Below are 17,571 nucleotides of genomic sequence, written 5' to 3'. Positions count from 1 at the left end.
AGCCAGTGTCAAGGACTGACCTAAAACTCCGCTGTCACTAAAGATTACAGTTGCAACCTTCAAGAGGAACAGGCATAAACTACATGACTCGTCAACTTCCTTTCACGAAGTGAGTTCACCCTTATGCAGGCTGCAACCACAGGCAATGCAAGAGTCTAAATTCCACCCGCGTCAAGGCCGTCTATGAAGGTGACGTTCTCTTTACCACTGTGGTTGCATCCGCACTACAGAGAGGTGGTTCTGGCTGTTTGCTTCAAGAGCACAATTACATTCAGAGAAAAGAGAAGACATAACAGATTTTTTGCACTGCTGGAAGGAAGCAACTTTGTCCTGAAAACACCTCTGCTCGAATGCAGCCCGAAGTAGGGACAGGGTCCTAAGTCATGACATTTCCTCCTCAGTTTCCGCAACCAGGGAGGTGCCTCTCCTGCAATTTTACTCCAATAAGAATCCTTCACAAGACTGGACTTTGAAGGTGCAAACAAAAAGCAGAGTCTGGTGGGGGACGGGAAGCAGATGACCTTCACTGGTCAAGGTGACTCCGATTCCCACTAAGATATCCCAAAAGCTTCTCCCCACCTCCACACACACGTTAGAGCTGCCGGGGCCACCCTGCGGGCAGAGCCCTGCCAGCACGAAGTCCCTCTGGCTTCAGTAAGGAGGTGCCATGTGTTTGGGGGGGGCCCGGGGCCTGACTCCCCACAACTGCAGGTCCCTCCGATGCCATAGCAATTCCAAGACCAACTGGATGGAGCAGGGGGTCTTCCTCACTTACTTTCAGACGGGCGTTCTCCTCCTGAAGCTCTTTGATGCGGGCAGCGGTGCTGTTGTCCTGCAGGCCTAATTTCCAGTTCAGATGCAGTATTTCTTCATTTTTATTTACTAAGTCATCTTTAAGATTTTCTAATTGTTCTTTTATGTCCAAAACCTTGCATTAAAGGAGGTAAGCATTAAAAGCTATCTAATATTCTAATTGACCTTAATAATTATTAAGATCACTTAAAACATTTAAAGCACATGCCAGAAAAAATTATTATTATCCTACAATCCACACAAGTGTTAAACTACAAAGCGAATACAGTAGTCACAAGCCCACAAACCGTGCCACGTGGGCATCCTGCACACAGCAGGGAGGCCCCGGCAGACACACACGGCGAGGGAGTGCCCTGTGTGGCCCCCGCGCACCTCAGCCTCACGTTGCCTGAGAGCCCCCTGCACCGCCTCCAGCTGGGCTTCGGCATGGTCGGGACGACCGCCCTCGGGGGGCACCGGGCACTTGCCCTCGTCCAGTCTGGACTGCAGCGCGGACACCTGAAGCAGGTTACTCATCTGCTGCTCCTGTAATGCCTCTTTGTCCTATTTAAGAAAAAATGGTTCATTTTAGGCAAGTGCCTCAGGAAACTGGGGGCCTCAAAACTGCTGTTTGCTGTTGCAGTGCAGATCACACTCAGCCCTCCTGAAGCACACCTACGCACACCTGCACGTGCAGTCACAACTCACAGACCCAGCCACGCTCCAGAGCCACACCTGCCTGGTGGAGGGCACAGCCCAAAGGGAGCCAGCACACACCCAAGATTCCCCTGGGAGGAGGTCATCCCAGTAACTATTCAGCATGGCACAAAAAGAATGTCTAAACTGTTAGCATTTTTTTTTTTAATCAGAAACAACTTGCCAAAGAACAGAGCAATGGCTGACAACACCTCTGTACAATGAAGGTGAACAGCCCATTAATAAGTTTCCAAGGAACATTTAACCTGGGTAAAATATTAAGTGGGGAAGAAACATGCATTCAAAGTTCATGTGGTTCAACTCCATAGAAGAAATAAAGGCGTTTTCTACACCCATGGTCCCTACTAAGCCCAGCAGCTATCTGCTGGAGTCAGGGGTAGAACTGCCCCCAGCAGGCAGAGCGAGCAGGCTGGTGACTGGGGCTGAGGGGCCTGAGCCAGGGGTCCCTTCCACACTGCATGCCCTCAAGAGGGGTCTGCGCTTCCTCTAATGGTTCCCAGTGGTGTTTTCAAAAACAAACTCTTTTCCTGGAGGCAGTGTTTTCTCAGAGCCAAAACAATGATTCCAAAATAAAATTTCTCACCGAGTCTCAGAGACCTTCCAGTTAGTAACTGTGAAACTTCCAATGACACAAAATACAAGAAAGCTTGATTCCACGAACCAAATGCACAGAGGAGGTCAACGCTGACCAGGAGGCCCTCCTACCCACTCCACCCACCCCCAAAAAGAGACCGGCTCACACTCATCTTACACCCTCAGACACAAGAACTGGTACATCATCGATACAAAATTTCAAACTACAACGTGAAGAACTGTCATTGGAGGTATTTTCACTGGGGACTGACAAATTCGTAACTCAAAAACTAAAATAATTATAACTAGGCTCTATGTGTGTAATACAACAAGCTTTCTAAACCTGAAATCTTGAACCTGCATGTAATTAATTACTAAGGATAAACTCAGAGTACCTGAGAGACAAAGGAGTGCTAATAAAATCGGTACAAACTGCAACCACTCTAAACGCGACACCGTGACCGATAGCAAGCAGTGGGGCCTCCTGAGCCACGAGAGCCGTGGCGGCGCCCTGACGTTTGTCAGCAGCCCCTCCGGCCACACCCAGTCTATGTCACTGCGGTGACTCTGGGGAAGCCTCCGGGTCACCGATGGCTGGGGACTGGTTGCCAGGGCAGTCGACCACGTGACTGAAGGTCAGAGCTGCCGGTGTCATCCTGACCTCTGCGAGGGGAGATGGGCTGAAAGTTGACCCTGTCTCACAGGCTGCGCCATGAGGCCTCCACCAAGCAGTGCCCTCCCCACACCTGGCCTCCGCAGACCCTCCACCCGGCGGCTCCCGACCTGGATCCTTTTACAGTAACCTGGAGGTCAGCAAGTGAAGTGCTGGAGTTCCGTGAGCTGCTCTAGCAGATCTGAACCCCAAGAGGGGGTCCCGGGCCCCTGAGATTCATACAGGCTGACCCTGAGGTGGACGTCTTGGGGCGGGGGCACGGCCATGGGGCTGAGCCCCTAGCTGTGAGGTCTGGCGCCACCTCCGGGTGGACGGTGTCAGAGCCAAGCTGGAGGGCAGGACACCCAGCTGGGGTCACTGGGGCCGAGGGGCCCCACACGCTTGGCGACTGTGTCCACAGCACAGGGAACATACAGCAGAGGGTCGAGGCCAGGGGCAGAGGAAGCCCAGCCCAGCAGCGAGGGCCCGCAGGCACCTCCGCCAGCAGCAGCCCTCGCCGCGCTCACCTGCTGCAGGGCCCGCACGGCTCTCCGCTGCGTCTCCAGCTCTTCTTGGAGCTGCAGCAGTTTTCTCATGGTGCTGGCATTCGTCTCCTCCAGACGCCTGATCTCCTCTCCCTGAATTAGTACTTGTCTGTCTACCAATTCTTTCTTTAGAATCAATTCATTAAGTCCATCTGATTTTTCTCTCAATTTTTCTTCTAACAATTCAAGCTAAAACCACAAAAAATACTTCAGAAACAAGAGTTTTTAAAAAATGCCCCACCTTCCAAGTTAAAAAGTACAACACAACCGTGAGAAAACTGACCTGGCTGCACAGTGAAGCGAAAGAACATGACAGAATTCTCCATAAAAAGACAAGAATAACAGCACAGAATTTGTTAGTAAAATAAAATGAATTTTGATAGTAAGGAATGGAAAGCCACTGAGCAGCAGGAAAAGAACCAAGCACAGATACATCACCATCTGGGTCAGTGTCAAGACGCAGGCGGAGCGCAAAGGCTACACCTATGCTCCAACTTCCCAGGTGGCTCAGCGGTAAAGAATTTCCCTGCTAATGCAGGAGACGTAGGTTCGATCCCTGGGTCAGGAAGACCCCCTGGAGAAGGGAATGGCAACCCACTCCAGTATTCTTGCCTGGAGAATGCCATGGACAGAGAAGCCTGGTGGGCTACAGTCCCTGGTGTTGCAAAGAACTGGACACGACTTTACAGCTAAACAACAATGCTCTGACTGCACGACAGCATGGAGATGGCAAAACACGGACAGAGGGTGGATTAGTGGGTGCGAGGGGTGGGCACTGTCTCCTGTCTGCAAGCCTGTACCTCAGTGGGACTTCTGCAGGATATCATCACAGGGGAACTGGGTCTTATTTCTTACAACAGCAAGTGAATCCATAATTATCTCAAAATAAGTTTAATTTTTAGAAAGAACAAACCACCACAGTGACCTTGGACAGGAAGAAGCAGACAAATCTGGACTAAACAAAAAGAAGTAAGAAAAGCAAGCCAGAGACAGCCCTGTGCACCAACCCCTCCCTGTCTGGTCATGCAGCAGTCAGGTGGGGAGCAGCAGCACCAAGAGTGCGGACAGATGGACAGACACAGACAAGCTCGGAGCACCTGTACCTCCTTATCCAGCTGTGCCCGCTGTCGTTTTCGTGTACATGGAAGGCAAAAACGTCATTAATGATAAAGCTTACAAGCATCGTGGAGAACAGCTCCCCCAGGCTGGGCCGGCAGGGGCGAGTGGGTAGGCTCACTTACATGGCTGTCACGAAGGCCAGGGGACCGCGGCCGGGCCGCCTGGCGGAGCTGCTCCTCCAGCCTCTGGATCTCCTGCTGGAAATCCTCCCGCTCCCGCTCCCGCTCCACTGCCTGCTCCTGTCACGAGGGGCGGCCTATTCACATGTATCCCAGCATCTCCACTGCCCATAGTGACACCACCACCCTCTGAAGCAGGAGGGGAGGACAGGGGACTGGGCGAAGGGCCCCTCTTCTCAGGCACCTCGTACAACGGAGCCACGAGAAGAGGTGCAGCTTCCAGGGGGGGACCCAGGATGGCTTCTGAGACGTGGGCAGAGAGAAAGAGCAGACACACGGGGTCACTGGACACCGCCCCAGATCAGGGCAACACCCAAGACACACATCAGCTGAGCTCAAGTCCACCCCGACGTTGGCACAGACGTGGCTTAACAACCTGGAAGGAAGCTCCCGCTGTGAAGATGACCTCTGGCGATGCAAACGGTATCACTCAAGACTTACGTCCATGAACTGGCGCTGGCGGCGCAGGTGCTGGTCCAGGGAGTCAATCTGCTGCCTCAGGGCGGCGAGCTCCTCGGCCTGCCGGGCACATGCCTGCTGATGAGACAGCTGCTCCTCCAGCTCGGCCTCCAGAAACCGCATCTGGGAGAGCAGGGACGCACGGTCCTTATCCGCCTGCCTCCTGGCCTCCGACTGCTCCTGGGTGAGCGACTCCACTTCCCTCTGCAGAGCTGAAGATGCAGAACAGAGGGCAGGAAGCCGCTCAGGGTGCGCGTCCAGCAGACACAGGATGCTAGCGCAGCAGAGACCAGCACGCGCCTGCCCTGGAAGCCCGAGACCCACCCCACCAGGCCAGAGCAGGGGGCTCCCCCCACTCCCTCCCTGCCGGGCCAGAGCACGGGGCAGGGGATTCCCCCAGTCTCCTCCCCGCCAAAGGCCGTGACCTGGCGGAGGATGACAGCTGCTTCAGCCGCCTTGACCTGTCAGACCCTGAGCCCACAACCTGCCAAACAAGCCACAGTTCAGCCAGAACCCACTGGAAATAAAATGAGAACTTCCATGCGCATGAGAAGAGGGGCTGGGCATTATACATTTCAAACAAAAAATTGGCTAAAATAAAAAATTTTTAAAGCCTGAGGAGAAAATACATCTTGGGTGTCCCCAAAAGATGTTATCAGGTAATTTTCTAGGAATTATGCCTTCACATATACTCTCCAACACAGAAATATAAAATGTGACTTAAGACCTCCACCCGAGAGAATATCAGCCCAGCTGGAAGGTTCCCACTGACCCGCTGAACATACAGGCAGCCCACGTACCAGGGTGACATGTCCTGAGGACAAGGCTGAGCCATCAGCAAAGTTACAGCTGACCTAACATGGACGGGTGGCAAGGCCACGGGCCAAGGGAACGGGCAGGTTAATGAGCAGCTTTGCAAATGGGATCTCCCTCAGATGGACCCCAAGGTGCTGGTACCAACCAGAAACTGTTAAATCCCTAAATTTGCATCTACAGTTCACCAGCATTCAGAAGTCAGCTATTTTGGTTTATATAAATGTCAGTCTTTTGTGACAAACTGTCATCCCTGCTGACACAGCATTCTCAGTAAGTTTTTATGCTAACGATGTAGCAATGATGGCAAGCGGGATGAACATGCAGTTAGAACAACGCCATTCACAGCTGGGAGACGTGGCGACGGCCAGCGTTGCCTGGCCAGCCACCCAGACAGGACCTGCCTGTGCCGGGGCCACTCGACCTTCATGCAAGTAGGGCAGAGGGCAGGCATTACGGCCAAGCCAACGGCCAACTCCAGGGCCTTGCAGGGCCCCCAGCCCAGGACACGGATGGAGACAGGGCTCCTACAGCTCAGGGACTGCACTGGGGGCCCTGAGACACCTGACCACGTCTCTGTAAGAACACTGAAGATCTAAGCTCCCTTTTATGTAGCCGTCTGCCACAAAAGCTCTTAAGTATTTTTACTCTTTAGTAAAAACTTGGCAAAACCTGATGCAAACATAGAGCCGATCACACAGAAATCACTCATTTGCTTCTACGAACCTGAATCCTCATGTGCTACAGAAACAGGAATGCCTATAAACAAAAACATACAGCACCTTCAGAGATGCAAAGAGGAAGGCTGGCGACTTAGGATATGAAACTCAGAAGTAAGGGAAGGGGACTGTGGCAGGAGATGCCACAGCCTCAGACAAACCTCTGAAACGTGTGCTTCAAGACACCACTGCTCTGGTCAGAATGCCATTTCGGGCCCCAGAATTCACGAGCTGGTGTTTAGGGTGATGAGGTCCCGAGGGTGAAGCGTCATGAGGGGTGAGAGCCTTTATTATGAAAGGGGCCCCACAGAGCTCCTGCCCCACTTGCATATGGACCCAGAGAGAAAGCGTGTCACCAGAAGGTGACGGTCCCAGTCCTCCAGGACCGTTGTGGGGGGCAGGGGGGGCGGGGGGGAGGTAACATCTGCAGCACCCGGCCTCTGGATGGACTAAGGCCACTGCCAGCCCCCATGTGGCCGCAGGTCCCAGCTCCCAGGGGCTTCGGTGCTGACTTTTAAAGACAACAAAGACAAATACACAGGATAGACGGCATCTCCCTGAAGGCAACCCCAAAACACTGCAAACTGTACGTCTTCCTACCTAAGGTTAACATTAGTCACTTTTCTGGTAATTTTATTTTTTAACATTTATTTACTTGACTGCATCAGGGCTTAGTTGTGGCATGTGGGACCTAGTTCCCTGACCAGAGATCGAACCTGGGCCCCCTGCATTGGGAGCACAGGGTCTTAGCCACTGGACAACCAGGTAACTTTAAATGAAATTTTTAGGTAGCCGTATATCTTGTGAAATGTGAAATAAACAGGACTCTCCAAGTCGGGGGCTCCAACATGGAGCTGGGGTCACCAGGAGTGGGCTTCACACACGTCCCCACCGAGGAGGCCGTGGACTTTAGACTGGGGCAAATGCAGAGATCCCAGGACTCAGCAAGGACTCGCGCCTTTCCCCCATGACAGCCTCAGTGCTCAGGGTCAGGGTTCAGCCCAGACTGGCTCCTGCCCCCAGCCCCACTGAACAGGCTCTGCAGGCAAACTGCCTTCCTCACCCTTGAAGCCCCGCCTGTCACTGTTCCCTCTCAAGACCCGAGTCTGTGTGCTCCAAACTTCAATCCTCTGATCCCAAATAAGCACTTTCCGCTCCGAGGACGTGGATGCACGATCGCACACAGGCGGGCGACCTCCTGGCCAGGTGACCTGGCCCCAAAGTCGGTTGGCAGCCCTTCCTTCGAGAGCAGCCCCCCCGCCCTCGCGCAGCACGAAAAGCCCCCTGCTCCGGGCTGTGCCCGCCTCCTCACCAGCCTCCTTCTCTCGGGCGTCCGCAGCCAGGGCCTCCGTCTGGCTGCACAGCGCAGCATTCTCCTCCCGCAGCTCTGCCTGCCGCCGTGCCGCCCGCTGCAGCTGCTGCCTCAGGCCCTCCAGCTCGCCCACCAGGCCCCGCTCGCTCGCCTCCTTCTGGCCCAGCGCCTCCTGCAGGCCGGCTTTCTCCTCCTTGAAGCCCTCGATGATGCCTGCAGACCACGCGGGGGTGGGGGTGGGGACAGGGGCAGGCAGGCTGAGTGCCCCGTTCACACAGGGACCTAAAGGGCCACCTGCCCTGAGGTGCTCCCCTCCCCACACCCCTAGGAAGGGCACTGGAGCCTCTCAGCCCAGCCTCTTTCCTCCTGGGGCTCTGCTGCTAACACCCTCAGGGCCGCGCTCACCCTCTGCTTTGTGCAGCTCCAACGCCAGCTGGGCCTTGGCCTTGCTCTCTGCCTCCAGCTGCTCCAGCAGCTCCTGGTGCTTCCTCACCACCTGTGCCGTCTCCTCGTTCTTACAGCTGAATTCCTTCTCAAAACGAGAATGGATCTGACGCGCTTCCTCCAGCTGTGAAACACATTGGAAAGTAGAAGCTCTCCTCGTGTAGGATTTTGGTGAAATGGTAAACATCACATGAGGAACAACGATTCTGATGCCCGATATTATGTCAGTTACTAACGAAGCAACAAGTTTTCAACAGACGAAAGTTCCGCACATGCAAACACAGACAACGTTGCACAAACACACCGTTTGTGACCGTCAGCCCCACGGGTGCTGCGTGGAACATGGACAGGGAGCCTGGCACACAAGCAGGGACGGGCCACCTGGTAACCACAGGTGGAGGACAGGAAGGCTCCCGGGCCGTCACCACAGTAGGCAGGGACCTGACACATCTGCACAGCCTGTGACATCCCCTCCTCCCAGCATGGCCACCATGGAGCCCCTCGCCCACAACACCCTGCCTGCTGGGACCCCAGCCTCCCTTTCCTCCCAAGCTACCCTGGTGGGCATATCCAGGCTGAGGATCTGAATCAAAACGCCTACCCCCAGCTGTCCTTGCAGAGAGCTCAGCACCTGGCCTGGGCTGCCCAGCCTCCTCCTGTATATCACCAACTCCGACCCTTCCAGACCCAGCCTCTAAGGAAACCTGTCAGCTTTTCCTTGAAAACAGCCCCCAAAGCTGCCAAGCTCCCCTTGGGCAGCCCCACTGACCCCAACCTCATCAGGGGCCCATCCTCCCCTCCAGTCACTGCCCCCTGCCAGCTCCCACCTCCCCACGGCCCACCCACCTCCCCAAGCCCACGTTGCTTCCCCCTGATAGGCCTATGTGCCCTCTGCAGAGCAGACAGTGAGGGGGCAAGATTTCTGAGGTGCGAGCAAGGCCCCCACAGACTGCCCGCATGCTCGGATGTAGGGCCGTGGGCCAGGTCAGACCTGCACACCGGTTGCCCTCCCGGGAGATGCTCGCACATGGGGATAGTCAAAAGCACCTGGCTACTTATCACCAGACACTGCCCCAGTCTGTCTGGTTTCTGAGAGAAGACGGGACAAGGCCAGAGGAGACACATCCAAGGTTGACACTGCTGTTCTGCCTGCATCCACATGTCCATGTTCCTGAGATGTCAACAGTGACATTTCACATGAAAATGCTTGTTTTTTAACAGGGCAACTTTGGGAAAAGGGTCTCTATTGTTTTCCATGTTTTGTTAATTGTCTGAAACATTCTAAAAGGTTAACAAAAACATCCCATTGTTCAGTAATAATCTTGAAACAAAATTTTATCCGTTTGGAATTAAACTAGCATGTGAGGTACAGCAAGAGGCTGAACACACAGGGTCTAAACTAAGTGCACCAAGGTTGTCTTTTCATTCACAGCAAGCCTACTTCCTCAAGGATTTCGGCTCAGAGAAGACTTCTGTTTGAGGAAAGCATGTGGGTGAACGTGGCTGCCAGTAACAGGGTCAGGACGACACCCACCTGCACATCTGCTCGAGAACAGAACGCTGACAGCACAGCGCCTGCAGGCCCCTGGGGTCGGTGCAGGCCCTGGGGTCGGTGCAGGCCCTGGGGTCGGTGCAGGCCCTGGGGTCGGTGCACGGCCCTGGGGTCGGTGCAGGCCCCTGGGGTCGGACAGCTCTGCCATCCCTCACTCCGCCTAGCACCCTTCTCTGCAGAGGGGGCTGAAGCCCGTGTCTTCTTACCTGCCTGGCCGAGTCCAGGACCATCTCCAGGAGGCCATCCACCGCCAGGCCCAGGCTCTGGAAGACCCTCCTGACAGGCTGCTCACAGTCCAGCGTGCGCTCTGGGCTCAGGAAGAAGCTCTCACACACGTGACTGCTGATCTCAGCCACCGAAGATGTCTCTGCACACTCTGCCACCGTGCCATCTGGCTCCAGGGAGGCCACATCGAGCCCCACCCACATGTCGTCCAGCGCAGGGTCTGCAAGCGAATACATACAAGGGCTGTGCTGCAAGACACCCGCAGGGAGCTGGGCTGGGGCCTCGGTGCAGGGCTGTCAAGGCTCACCTGTAGGGGGGCTCTGGTGTGTGGTGGGCGGGCTCCTGTCCTCCAGGCAAAGCCCCACGCGCTCTCCAATGCGGTTCTTCAAGGCAATGGCAGTCTGGAGCGTCTCCCCAAAGAGACCCAGCAGCCGCCTCAGGGTATCCTGGAGAGCTCTCCTGGGGAGGTGGGGGGCACAGGGTAGCGTCAGCCGAGACCAGTCCCGCCTGACCCACACGCGAGCAGCGTGATTGTGATCAAGGCACTCTTCTGGAGGCCGCGTCCAGCCTGCCAGCTCTGGGTAGGTGCCCCAAGTAGCACAGGGGCTTCTCCCAGAACCTCCCTCTCAGCCGCTCCCCATCCTGGCCCCAGCGTGACTGCGTAAGCCCAGCCCATCACTGTGGCGCAGTCCTGCTGGCTCTCAGGAGACACCTGTTCAGAAGTTAGAAGTCAGCCCTAACCCATGACCCATAAGCATGGGAAGGCAGGCTCCCCAGCTTTCACTGGGGCCACGAGAACCACGGAGTTCAGGGTGTCTGGTTCTCTTAGGGTGGAGTCCGGTCTCTGAGCTACAGCCCCCAGACCGTCAGGGGCATGGGGACCCTGCCCAGGGTGTGGCCTCAGGGGCCCCGAGACATCAGGGATTGTTCCCCCACCTGTTCACGACTCACAGCTTCATAGGAAGCTGACTACCCAGGCCTGTAATGTCCCACCTGCAGCCCCCTCACCCAACCACAAGTCAGCTGCCAACAGCGGGCAAGGTCCTCACGGAAACGATGAAACGATGGGTGAACGAGAGACCAAGCCCGTGTGAGGCGCACCGGCACAGCAGCCCCGCTGCCCCACCTGCTCTCCTCTGACCCTCAGGGCTTTGCGTACGGCAGCACCGCAGCCCTGAGGAGGAGGGTCTGGGGGCGGCAGGAACCCCAGAGCAGCAGGACCATAAGATACCAGCAGGGTCAGGCTGAGGGACACACAAAGAGGCACAGAGAGGCCAGCCCGAAAGCTGCATCTCCTGGGCAATGCTGAGGCAGTGGCCCGACAGACAGAGACAAACATAACTGAGCGGCCCCTGGTGCACTCCAGACGCACACGAGAAGCAGAGCCAAGACTGCCTGCGTCGGGGGGATGGGGCCGTCGGTGCCTTCAGTGCAGCATCACACCCTGTAAGCTGGCAACACGTGAAGGGCTGGCAAAGCGAGGTGGGGGTATGCGGGTGACAACTCAGCGCCCACCTTGCGGTTTAAGACCTCCCTGGACGGGAGAACCACGAGGCACAGGGTCCCATCTGCACATGCCAACCAACACGCGCTCCAGCCACGAGGCAGGGGCGGCCACTGACCTCTCGCCGTGCGACAGGTCGACGTCGGACTTGAGCATCGCTATGAGAGCGGTGCCCTCCTGGTTCTCCCGTTCCCGCCTCTCCTGAAGTTTCTCCAGTTCGGAATGGCGCTCCTCTATCTCTCGATTTAAGGATAAAATCTGGTCTTTCAGCTGTTGAAGAAAAATTGTCAAAAGCCTCAGTTACAACAATTTAGTTAAAAATAAGTTTCTGTAAGGAACTTTCTTCATCTAAGAGCAGCTCTGTGGGTTGAGGGGATGCCAGCATGGGGCCCATCAGGTACACAAACGCAGGCCTGAGGACAAAGAGGGTGTGATTTTGAAACCAATTAATTGAAGAAGACAAAACAAATAGTAAACGGTTTCAATGCTGCGCTTGGAGGGAACTTAGGAATAAGTGCAGCTCTTATAACCATGTCCCTGGTCAGGATGGACTAGGACACGTGGGTCACAGGAAAAATAAAGAAAATGGAATAAACGGACAAAGAATGGCAGGTTTTAAGATGGCAAACGACGACCAAATGGACAAAACAGACACTGAAGGGAGCTACGCTGCTAGCACGCGGAACGTGTGCCTGGACAGCCGGAGGCCAGCGCGGCCCCGGTGCCAGCGTGTGGAAGGTGGACAGCCCTGGGGTGCTGCGTTCGTGGCTGCGGCCAGGTGCAGGCACTGAGCCCACGGACAGCAGACCTTCTCTCTGCTGGTCCTCCTCCCTCCTCAGCATTTCCATCAGCTCCTCCTCCACTTACGATGGGGTTACATCCCTGGTGGCTCAGCGGTAAAGAACCTGCCTTCCAATGCAAAAGACACAGGTTTGACTCCTGGGTCAGGAAGATCCCCTGGGGGAGGAAATGGCAACCCACTCCAGCGTTCTTGCCTGGGAAATTCCACAGACAGAGAAGCTTGGTGGGCTCGAGTCCATGGGGCTGCAGAGTCAGATACAACTTAGCGACTAAACCACAACAACAAACCCATGGTAAACTGTGAATATCACAAGTTTGGCATTTACCACACCTGCCAATGGACAATCTCGCTGCCATGTCAGGGAACAAAGCATGTTGCAGCCACCCAGCCACAGCTGCCCTGACAGTGAGCCCTGAAGGGACTCAGGATGGGAAAGCACCGGCAGTGGCCCCGGGAGCTGAGGTGCAGATCCCAGGACTGGCTTCGGTGAGCCCACACTCCGCATCTTCCCACACATAGACAAGCACTAAGTTCCATAACTTGAGATGTCCGGTTTTCCTTAATTAACAGCAACCTTTTGAAAGGGAAAAGCAGAGCGGTTTCTTGGTCCAGAATGGCTGTCAGCGTATCGGTCATTCACCTTTGTGACCATGTGGCTGATGGGGGGCTGTGGCTGCCCTGTCCAGCATCACAGGAGAGTGCTGGACTGCACAGAACTAGCCCCAGAAAAGATGAAAACCCAAATTCAAAATTCCAAGTATGGTTTTCATTGAACACATATCACTTTCGCGCCATCGTGAGGTAAAAAATTCCTAAGTCAAACGACTACAAGTCAGAGATTGTGTGTATTCAGTAACCATTAACCTTAACAAAAGATACACAAGACTTCTCGGAGAAAACTATACAATTCAGTGGCAGAAATTAACAAAATCAAATAGAAAGAGATATTCCAGAATCTTAGAATGCCTCTGTGTTGCACAGATGCCCTTCTCCCTAAAGGCATGTAGAGGTCGGTGCGTTTCAGCCAGCCACAGCAGGAGACTGACTGAATAGAAGGGCTGGCACAGATGGGCTCCCCCATGTGCGGCCCCTAGACCTTCACGGCACCTGCACTGGGCACCCAGCCTGACCAGAGGAGACTAGGAGGGAAGCCAGGGGCTGCCCACACGCACGGGCTTGCTGGCCCCGATCCACTGGACCACAGGCAGGGCAAGGACACGGCACACAGGTCTCAGGTCAGTCTCCACAGGAAAAACTCAACTCCCTTCCTCATCTCCTCCCAGGTGCAATAAAAAGATGAATTATAAAATAACCTCAAGATTTCTTCAGCAAGGCACAAAAAGCATAACCCTGAAGGGAAGAAAAGTAGTAAATTCAGCAATCAAGAACATTCATTCATCCAAAGATGACCAAAGCGGGGGGGAAAAAACTCACAAATCAGAGTACAGAAGTACAAAAAAACTTCCCTAAATCATTTAAGAAAAGGACAAACAATTGTTTCAAACAGAAAAAATGGCCAAAAATACAAAAAGTATTTCATAGAAAGGGAAACAAGTAGACCACAAGCCTGGTAACAGACACGCAACCTTATCAGTAAACTAAGACCAAGAGACTCCCTTCTGCTGCCACAGAACTGGCAAACATTGAACAGTAAGAGCGTTCCTGGTGAAGATGTGCGGTGACAGGAGCGCGGGCGCAGGCCTGGCAGGCCGCCCCTCCTGGGGCCCCTCGGTCTTCTCCCCCCGCCACGCCACGCCCTGCCCATCAAGCTCCTACCCTGCTTTGTAAAGGCAGATCACTATATGTATTTCACAATTTCTCTCTTAATTCAGAATTTAACATTTCTTTTTAGACTGTACTAGTACTTTTATTAGGATTGTTACTGTTTTGGTCCTTGAGTTATAAAATTGCAGAGGTTGTGAATGATGTAATCGCTAACCCTATTTTGCCCATGAGCCATGTTAATTTTAGTATTTTTTACAGAATGAGAAGTTTATTTTAAGAATGCATATAATGTATCAGCAGAAATGCCTGGTACACTGAGGAACCAGCTCAAGAAATGCTTTGAAAGGCTCTTTCTTCCTGAGACTTCCCCCTTCGTCTAAGTCCTGGGGCCCTCCGTGCTTGGCGGCACCCCCCCACACCTCCTCCTCCTCAGGGCTGGGCTCCCAGCACTGGGGTGGGGGGTGGGGTGTCTGCAGCTGAAACATGCCCCTTGACCTGCGACTGATACCCTGAATCTCGCTGTGGGTAATTTTTCTATCATTGGTGCTAAATTAAGTCAGACACACTGTGTGCAGTGTTCACAGTCGAAGGCCCGGCTCCACCACTCGGCAGTCCAGGGACTTTTACCAAATTAACAGGGCCTCTCCTGGGCCTCAGGGTCCTGAGAGGGAGAGAACTGCACAGAAATGAGAAAATTCGGCTTTTAATGTACTTAGTGCAGTGTGTGGTACACTGCCTCCAAGGTGTGAAAAAGTTCAAATCCAGTGACTTGGATGATGATAAAGTCAAAGAAATCAGTACTATTATGACTCTGAAAGATCACAGAGTGGGACAATCGCTGTACACATCCACATTTTCAATAATAATAATGGGAAAAGAATCCAGTTCAAAATTCTCAAGGCCCTCAGTCATAAAATAAAATTAACTAATGCCATTTGCAACAACATGAATACCTAGAGATTATCATTCTAAGTGAAATAAGTCAGACAGAGAAAGACAAATACCATATGCTATTACTTACATGTGGAATCTAAAACAATGATACAAACAAATGTATTTATAAGATAGATGCTTCCCTGGTGACTCAGTCAGTAAAGAGTCTATCTGCAATGTGGGAAACCCGGGTTCAATCCCTGGGTCGAGAAGATTCCCTGGAGAAGGAAATGGCAACCCACTCCAGTATTCTTGCCTGGAGAATCCCATGGACAGAGAAGCCAGTCAGGCTACAATCTGTGGGGTCACAGAGAGTCGGACATGACTGGGTGACGAAGACTTTCACTACAAGACAGAAACAGACTCACAGATTTGGAGATACATTAGGAGTTTGGGATTAACATATACACACTCCTGTGTATACAGGTAACCGACAAGGACCTACTGTGTAGCACAGGGAACTCTACTCGGTATCTTGTAATAATCTAAAAGGTGAAGAATCTGAAAAAGTATATACATTTGTGTGTGTGTGCGTGTGTATAACTGAATCACTTTGCTATACACTTGAAACTAACACAGCATTGTAAATTAATTATTTTATAATTAACAATCTGCATTGCAGGTGGATTCTTTACCATCTAAGACACCAGGGAAGCCCCAAATTAACTATACTTCAAAAGAAAAAAAAGAATCAAGGACCTACCTGAACTGATAAAAATGGCTATGAAAAGATGTCCAACATCATTAGTCATTAGGGAAATGCAAATAAAAACAAGATATCACCTCACATCTGTTATGATGGCTATTATTTAAAAAAATGAAAACAAGCATTGACAAGAATGTAGAAAAATTGAAACTCTTGTGCACTGCTGGCAGAAATGCACAATGCCACAGCTGCTGTGGAAAACGGTTCAGCAGTTCCTCAAAAGTTAAACAGAATTATGTGACTCATCAACTGTTTCTAGATATACACAAAAAAATATCAAAAGCAGGGACTGAAACAAAAGCTTGTGCCCCAGTGTTCACAGCACCATTATGCCCAACAGCCAAAAGGAAGAGATGACCACTAAGAGACACCCATCAACAGATGAATAGATAGACAAAACATGGTGTCTGCATACAATGGAACAATATTATTTAGCCATAAAAAGCCACCAACGTTGATACATACACTATGTGGATAGACCTTGAAGGCGTGATGCTAAGTGACATAAGTCAGACACAAAACAACATATGTTGTATAATTCCTCTGAAATGAGATCCCTAGAGTAATCATAGAGGCAGAAGGTACAACAGTGGGTACCAGGGCTGGAGGGAGGGGGATGGGACTTATTTTTAACAAACACAGAATCTCTACTTGGGATGATGAACAGGTTTTGGAAATGGACAGTGGCCACAGTTGTACAATATTCTGAATGTGGTTAAGGCCACTAAACTGTACACTTAAAATGACTGAAATGGTAAGTACTATGTTAAGCATATTTTTACCATACACAAAAACGTATTAACAAAGAAAAGATACATTCCACATACCTGCAGAATTTGATTATTCTTCTCCTGTAGCTGCAGAGACAAAGATTCTTTCTCTTTTTCGTAAAGAGAATGTGCCTTCTCATGGTCAAGTTTATGTATCTCCTCTTTTTCATGCAAAGCAGCTTTCCTTTCACTTCCAAATTCACCCTGTACAAAAGTACACTATTAACAAAAAATGCCATTAAGTTATAAAATTATCCTAGCTCCATTTCTCTCCTGCTCACTAGAATTTAATTCAAACAAATACTCATTGATTCTGTACTCTGCATCAAGAGAAATGATCCAAAAGACCTAGGCCACTACCCCCAGTGAACATGCGTTCAAATGTGCTTATCACAGAGAACATAAAATAAAAAACAAACCAGCCTGCTACCTTTCCCAACAGTCACATTAAGAAATTTCCGTCATCAGGGTATCGTGACCATTAAGATCCAATATATTTAGAAACCTAACTTCCTCTCATTTTAAAAGATAAACTCTGTTTCTTCTTAAATAATACATATTTTTTTAATAATGCTCATCTGATGAGTAAGAATATATTAATGAAATAAGCTTTCTTTTTTTTTAAACTACAGAGGTAGCACTTTCAGAATGGCTGAATAGGGACCTCCAAAACATCACTCCTCTACACTGAGAACACTGGCAAAAACTGTCAAAAATCAGCTTCTTCAGAGCTGAGGAAATTAAAGTGTCATTAAAAACAAAGGCTGAGTCACCACAGAACAAGAAACTTTGGGACTTTTCTGGTGGTGCAGTGGTTGAGAATCTGCCTGCCAACACAAGGGACAAGGATTCAGTTCCTGGTCTGGGAAGATCCTACATGCTGAGGGGCAACTAAGCCTGTGTGCCACAACTGCTGAGCCCCCAGGCTGTAATTACTAAAGCCCGCATGCTGCAACTACTAAAGCCCGCATGCCACAACTCCTGCGCCCGCGCACCTCGAGCCTGTGCTCTGCAACGGAGAAGCCGTGAC

At 51.9% G+C, this 17,571-nt stretch overlaps 1 protein-coding gene across 15 annotated transcripts in view; it reads right to left on the bottom strand.

Moving 5' to 3' along the window:
• PCNT (pericentrin) overlaps positions 1-17,571 on the bottom strand; it is a 105,700-nt gene that overhangs the window by 49,174 nt on the left and 38,955 nt on the right. For 10 of the 15 annotated variants that reach the window (XM_055569866.1, XM_055569868.1, XM_055569876.1 and 7 more), the window contains 13 exons: positions 16,599-16,760; positions 11,724-11,875; positions 10,409-10,560; positions 10,083-10,321; positions 8,286-8,448; positions 7,881-8,093; positions 6,576-6,608; positions 5,019-5,248; positions 4,521-4,637; positions 4,383-4,403; positions 3,262-3,468; positions 1,186-1,356; positions 776-928 (listed from right to left, as the gene is read on the bottom strand). In XM_055569866.1, coding sequence (XP_055425841.1) covers positions 776-928; positions 1,186-1,356; positions 3,262-3,468; positions 4,383-4,403; positions 4,521-4,637; positions 5,019-5,248; positions 6,576-6,608; positions 7,881-8,093; positions 8,286-8,448; positions 10,083-10,321; positions 10,409-10,560; positions 11,724-11,875; positions 16,599-16,760 — 2,013 coding nt within the window. The remainder of the gene's footprint in view (positions 1-775; positions 929-1,185; positions 1,357-3,261; positions 3,469-4,382; positions 4,404-4,520; positions 4,638-5,018; positions 5,249-6,575; positions 6,609-7,880; positions 8,094-8,285; positions 8,449-10,082; positions 10,322-10,408; positions 10,561-11,723; positions 11,876-16,598; positions 16,761-17,571) is intronic. The other 5 variants (XM_055569869.1, XM_055569870.1, XM_055569875.1 and 2 more) reach the window with 2 other exon arrangements.

Source organism: Bubalus kerabau, chromosome 2, assembly GCF_029407905.1.
Source record: "Bubalus kerabau isolate K-KA32 ecotype Philippines breed swamp buffalo chromosome 2, PCC_UOA_SB_1v2, whole genome shotgun sequence".
NCBI classification, from domain to species: Eukaryota; Metazoa; Chordata; class Mammalia; order Artiodactyla; family Bovidae; genus Bubalus; species Bubalus kerabau.
The sequence above is the reverse complement of the archived record's forward strand: the minus strand, read 5'-3'. Positions and strand labels throughout refer to the sequence as shown.